This window comes from Eupeodes corollae, chromosome 1 (genome assembly GCF_945859685.1).
Source record: "Eupeodes corollae chromosome 1, idEupCoro1.1, whole genome shotgun sequence".
Taxonomy (NCBI): Eukaryota; Metazoa; Arthropoda; class Insecta; order Diptera; family Syrphidae; genus Eupeodes; species Eupeodes corollae.
In genome coordinates, this window is record NC_079147.1 from 134,265,229 (window position 1) to 134,271,885 (window position 6,657).

At 35.3% G+C, this 6,657-nt stretch overlaps 2 protein-coding genes and 1 long non-coding RNA gene across 3 annotated transcripts; 1 reads left to right on the forward strand and 2 right to left on the reverse strand.

Moving 5' to 3' along the window:
- Positions 1-278: 278 nt before the first annotated feature.
- On the reverse strand, positions 279-1,207 carry LOC129940721 (translationally-controlled tumor protein homolog). Its single transcript, XM_056049159.1, has one exon. The coding sequence runs from the start codon at positions 1,103-1,105 to the stop codon at positions 587-589; it is 519 nt and encodes a 172-aa protein (XP_055905134.1). The 5' UTR covers positions 1,106-1,207; the 3' UTR covers positions 279-586.
- Positions 1,208-2,291: 1,084 nt separating this feature from the next.
- On the forward strand, positions 2,292-3,286 carry LOC129942172 (succinate dehydrogenase cytochrome b560 subunit, mitochondrial). The gene is made up of 2 exons (XM_056051002.1): positions 2,292-2,438; positions 2,504-3,286. Coding segments are annotated over exons 1-2 (510 nt in total). The 5' UTR covers positions 2,292-2,436; the 3' UTR covers positions 3,012-3,286.
- A 113-nt stretch (positions 3,287-3,399) lies between these two features.
- On the reverse strand, positions 3,400-5,386 carry LOC129942173 (uncharacterized). Its single transcript, XR_008780980.1, has 2 exons — positions 4,000-5,386; positions 3,400-3,924 (listed from the first exon to the last, which is right to left on the reverse strand). It is a non-coding gene; the product is annotated as an uncharacterized LOC129942173 (long non-coding RNA).
- Positions 5,387-6,657: the final 1,271 nt, after the last annotated feature.

Below are 6,657 nucleotides of genomic sequence, written 5' to 3' on the forward strand. Positions count from 1 at the left end.
TTAGGGAATATACTGCATTATTACGCGTCACTCGATACTTTTGTGCATTTTCCTTTTCCCCAACATGGCACCGTCATCGACTTAAATGAGGTTATGTCGTAGTCGTGTCGTGAATCACCCCATTAATTCTTACGCTGGAATGGAAATCAACAAGTCTTCTATTCCAAAAGGAGCAATAACCCAAGCAAAGCCAACAACCATTAAAGGACATCCAACTCTCCAACTCCATTTTCATTTCACAGAAGAAAAACCAACAATACCAATAAAAAAAAAGAATATTTTTCATTTCGTTCTCATTATGAATTTTATATCATTAATATCGATGAACAATTGTTGTTTTACAATAAAAAGTATTTTGTCTCATTCTACAATCACGGTACAATTTTTATTTATCGCTTGTTTGTTAAATATTTGAGTAGCTTTTCATCTTATTGTATATAAAAAGAAAATTAAATAAAAAAACTAACAAAAAATAAAAATTGAATTACTTAGAGTATGTTATGTGAAAAATTAAAAAAAAATTGAATTGAAATAAAATTTTTATTTTTATAATTTATGATGATATTGTTCAGCCATTGTGCTTGCCTTATAATTTCTCCTCTTCGAGACCGTGTTTGTAGAACATGAAAACGGGTGTACTCTTTCCATTGATATCGCGATATTCACACATAGCTACCATACCATCGCAGTCCATAGATTCGCCGGTGAAGAATTGCAAGTCCTTGAAGCGGCCCAAGATTTCCTTCATGACTTTGTTCATGTTGGTCTTGAAAATATCGACTTGGTCGGGGGAGTTTTCTTCAAGTTTGGCGATGAGCTTCTTCATGTAGTCCTTAAGGTAAAGGGTGTAGGACTTTTTGTCGCCGAAAGCAAAGCACTCTTGCAGGCGGTGATTGAGAACGATATCGACGCCAGTTTCGACATTGGTGTCGGTGCCTTCGTCGGCTTCTTCGGCAGATGGATTGAAACCTTCGATTTTGATGTCATCCTGGGAGCGACTAACTAAAGATCCGTAAACTTCGTAGATTACATCATCGACGAGCTTCATTTTATAGGTGTCGGAGAACATTTCGTCGCCGGAGATGAGGTCCTTGAACAATTTCATTTTGTTTAAATGGTCTTTTGTTGGAGAAATTTACGGAAAAAATTAGTCAAACCGACAATGGACTGACACGATGCCACGCGCTATGCAAAAAGAACGAAAAGTGCTGCTGCTTCAACGAAAAATCTAGCCAAAGTACAAAAACTGCGCAGGTAGTAGATTTGTTGTAGTAGAATTAACTTATGGTGGAAGCTGAAGTTAATTAATTTAGGAACTGATTACACTGGTTTGAAAAAAAAATCAACCATGTTCGTAGATTGTTACCTTTTATATAAAGTTATGACAATGAAAATAGATAAACGAGTTATAAAGTAGCAGATAGTAAAGGTAGATAGAATGAGATGATGGCAAATACTTTATGCATAGTGTGAGATGATAGGAATGCTATAAAGGAGGGATTGTTCAATCCTCATCTCTAGGTTCTCTCCATCCCTGAAATTACTCTTACAAAGGAATAGTTGTAAGTAACAAGGTCTTAGGTCTTTACAAGCAGTAGGGATACCTATTATTTATGTTTCTTATTTCTATATATAAAAACTTCAAAAGTTACTTTTTCTCTTGTTTTTAATTTAAAGCTTTTGCATTTTTTTTTCCAAAAACGTTTGAAGTTTTATCTTTGTGTTCAAAAGCGGATAACAATTTGCAATACCGAAAAAATAAAATGACAGAAAACGTGTATACGACACAAAATTTAAACAATACTTCCTCAAGTCTTGGGTAAATCAACACGGTATGCGGTGAATAAAGGAATTTTAAATGGATAGAAGATCTATATATAGTCATGAATCTGTTTTTATTACGTTCGCCGTGGCATTCGAAGATGGCGTTGTAGGTTTTATATGTAAAGTTTAGTAACTAAAATTCAATAACTAATGTCACCATAGCCACTAGGTTCCACCTTCCTAAAACCCACGATAATATTAATATAAGTTCCATATATTAACAAGTATTTTCTAATCTTATCTTTACAGAAAGATCTGAGCGCATTTAATCTTTAATTTTGTAGAAATGTAAAGGTTTCTTTTCCTTCATTAGTCACACATAAAAATGATTCAGAGCTGTAATAGCTAAAACAAATGTACAGTACGTCTGAACCAATTTAGTTTTTACGTAATTCTACTGTAGTAGTGGTTTTAAGTTTAAAATTATTCCCATACACATTTCATTGTGTCTCCACCACAAAGTCTACTACAATTCCAGTACAGATTCTACCTAAACGAATCACATTCAACTTCAAGTTAATAAAAAAAAACAAGTACTGCCAAATCGAAAAGCTGTTAAGTCAGTTGTCTTTTGACGTTTATTGTGAAATAGGATAAAAGCAATTTTTCAAAATGTAATTACAAAACATTTTATATTTTTATAATAATAAATGTAAAACTAAATAAAACCTTATTTCAGGTTCAATCTAACCCGAGCCCTAAACCATTCGAATGTTATTCGTAATGCTGCAACACTATCCGTTGCTCGCAATATCACAATGAAAATTGTGCCTCCAGTAACACCGCCCGTCGAATCTTTCGATGAGAAGAACTCACGTCTCCAGCGTGCCCTGTCTCCCCATTTGACTATCTATAGGCCACAATTGACCAGCATGCTATCTATTTCCCACAGGATGACAGGCCTTCTCCTGGCTGGCTATTCGACTGTATTAGGTCTAGGAGCTCTTGTCTCACCAGTTGATTTTTCCCACTACGTCACCATGATTGAGGGACTCCAATTGAGTGCGGGATCATTAATTGCTATAAAATTCATTTTGGCTTATCCCATGGGCTACCACACAGCCAACGGAGTCCGACATCTCATCTGGGATACTGGCAAATGCTTGAAAATCAATGAAGTCTACTCGACTGGTTATGCAATGGTTGGATCATCCATTATTCTATCAGCCATCCTGGCTTTACTTTAAAAACGAAAATAATTATATCTGTATATAAATGTATTTTCAATTCGATTTGACGAAGTTCTAAAGTGGAATCTAGATAAAATAAGAAATTGGAAAAAGTTGTTCTATTCCTTGATAAAGTTACATAACAGTTTTATTGTTTACATTTTTTTCTTTTTGTCAAAGCAGATGACGTATGTTTGCTTTTATTTATATTTATAATGTACTTCACTGTTATGCAGTACCAGCGAATAAAAAACAAATAAAAGAAATGATTTCAATTTCAGGTTAAGAAATTATTTTTGTTTTTATATTTTTCCACAATCTGTGCGATTCTCTAAGGTCTAAACTAACAAGCACATATGTAGGTAAGAAGCGAAAGGTCTCATATGGGAAACAAAAAATGAGTCCATTTATTATTTGAACAATTTATTAAATTTTAGCAAGAATTCCTGAAAGTACTATTGTTGACAAACAAGCTGCATACCCTGTTGAATATACACCTTTTATAGTTAAACAGTTTCCAGTATCCCAAATAAGATGTCGAACTCCAAGGCATGCATGCAATGCAAATGGGAAAGCAAACAAATATTTACATGCAAACAAAACGGGCTCAGTCAGCTCGAAGCCTTCCACCATTGTAATAATTTCAGAAAATTCATGTTTGCCACATATTGCATTTAATGCTAAGAGGTTGACGTAGCCCACTAATGCCAAAGCACTGAACCTATGAGAAATAGAAAGTATTGTCGTCAACTGCGGTCGGTACACTCCAAAGTCAGGTGAAAGAGGTAACTTTCTACGATCGTTTCTGCTTTGCACTGTTTCGTATCTTGGAATATGAGGTTTTATTTTCATTTTAAAGCTTCTTTTTTGAAAAATTCTTGTTTGATTTTGAATGGCATAGAGCAAAAATATTTTCCTGGAAGAATTGAGCCTGAGAAAAAAGAATGCATTTTAGTTGATACATATATATTATGATCAATTAAAAGAATTTTCATCGTTAACTTACATGGTTGTTTCCTTTTATGGAAATTGAAAATTAAATTAATATTTTTTTGAAAATTACATAGTAGGTAATTTGATATAAAATTATAATACAGTGCTCACTAACTCATTTTGTTAAAGTAACGCTACAGTTAAGTTAGTAGTAAACATGAGCCTCAACTAACAACTATGGATTCGGATTCGATTTGCATTACAGAATTGTTTCTTTTTTATTTTAAAGTTTAAACGTTGACATTATGTGTAAAACATTCCATCATTTAAATGATCCCACACAAATTGATGCAAGCATCCATTATTTTGAGGCAATTTTGACCACTTCTTGACACTAATAAGGCGGTATCTAAGTCATAACGAATGTTGGTTTTTAAGTGCTTAAGAGTTAAAGGATTATCTGCATACAGACGGTTCAAACATTGATTTTTTGTGGATGTATTGGCCTCTCTTCAACTACTTGAGGATTCTCGGAACCCCAAACACAAAAATAGAGTTTATTAACATACCCACCGAGTGAGAAATGTGCTTCGTCGAAGAAGAAAACTTTGTTTGAAAAATCGCCACCCAACGTCAGTTGTTCAGTTGTTGTGTCAAGATGGTTATCGTTGGTCTTCAAGGGCAGCCATTAGCGAGCAAAAGTGTAGTGAAGTACTCTGGTTAGATCAGTATTTATATTTCGAGAGACATATAAATGCTGCTCTGACCAGGGCCAGAGGAGCCTTCGCTCTGTCGAAACGGCTGTTTTACAGCAGTCGGCTTGACCCCAGAGTGAATGTAATTTGTTACATGGCCCTCATACGGACGATGATCGTTTATGGTTGTCCTGTGTGGTTCAACGTTGCCCCTTCCCAGATGGAGAAGTTTCGGGTGTTCGAGCGGCAGTGTTTACAACGCTGTACCGGCTTATATCGAACAGCCGAATCTTCTTATGTGCATTACTATTCAAACGAGGTCCTATACAAGGGGGCTCGAATCAACAGAATTGACAATTTCGTGATAAAACTCGTTCGAGGTCACATTGCAATTAATTTTCGGGGCGTTCTATCCGAACGACGAGTATTTTGAAAGTGCACGCTTGAGCGGCTTCATTCCACTAGAGGCATTCCTCTTTTTAGACAGATGCGGTCTGATAGAGGATAGATTGGCAGTTCCGTTAATCTACCACGTCAGACGAAGAACCGTGGATAGGCGACTCCCATACAATCGCGACGTCGTGGCACAAGGCGGAGCAGAGCTCCTTCGGTTCAGTAGGGCTGTGTCCGAACGGGACCGAACTGATAGGGTGAAGCAGGAGAACCAGTTCTGGTGGCTTCAATCGGCATTTGATAAAGGCCAATGGGTAGTTGGGATGGGGTTTTAAGCCTTGGCCGGCTTACATACTTGTTTTATAGTTTTAGGGTTTAGTTTTAAGTAGAATAGGGGCACGAGTACGATAACTTTGGCGCCGAGATATAATAACGGTTTTTGGTAGAGGGGCTTAATACAAGCATTTTTTACTATGGGAGGGGGGGGGGTCTATCTCCCCCCGTTTAGGCGGTAGGGGCAATTTAAAAAAACATGTACTTTAAATGGAAAAAAAATAATTAAAAAATAACGGTAATACTTACAATTAAGTATTATACCTTTTTTTAAAGCCAACACTTGTGTCTAGTAGCTTGTTTTTAAATCAAGTCAAAACTATGCATAGTTTGCGAAAAACACTGTTTTAAACTCAAAATTTGGTAAAAAAAAAAGTAAAAATATGGTTTAGAGTGTAATATTTCAAAACTTTTAGATTATCTACAATTTTTTTTTTTAGAATACATTGCCCTTATTTATTTTTGATCGAAAACTGAAAACTAGATGATTTTATGTCTTTTAGTTTTTGAGAAAATTGAAAATAACCACAACTACTATTTTAATTTAATTCTTTTTTTTTGCTTCAAAAATCTTATTTTGATAGTAACAATGGTAGGTGCAAGTTTGGTTGTATGCAACAGTGGGATCCGTAAGGGGGGGCATGCTGCCCCCCTGCAACCCCACTGCTTGGGCTCACTATAGGATTTGGGGTGGGTGCAAGTTGGAGTGCGTGCAAAGTGAGGAGGGAGCAAGGTTCGGTGAGTGCAAGATGAGGTGCATTCAAAGTTTTTTTGCATTTAAATAAGCTGAATTAAAAAATAATTGATATTATATACATAAACATATGTACATATATGTCATGTCCATTTCAATCTCTTTTTTTCTAAATATACCGTTAGGTACTTGACAAAAACTTTAACATTTAATATATTTGAGCATAAAAATGTATTGCATTATAAAAAAATTTGCATTACCTTTACAACAACACAACGGAAGCAAATTCTCGTAGTTTCTTAACATGCACATATGTTTATGTCATACATAAATATGCATATAACTATGTACACACATATAATGCAGCCATAGTAAAAAGTATGTACCTATATAGTTAGATCATAAATAACAAGAGGAAGCATTTGATGTTTAACCGTTTTTTTTAACAAGTTTGGTGCAGGTTATTGTTTACCAAAGCCATTCTCCATTTAACGTTTGAATAAGTCGGATTCCCTTTTTAAAAACCCCAAAACCAAAATAAAACAACAATCACATATGTAGGTATATACGAAATTTCTAATGCAAACAGTAAGATGCCTAAGGGGGGGCATGCTGC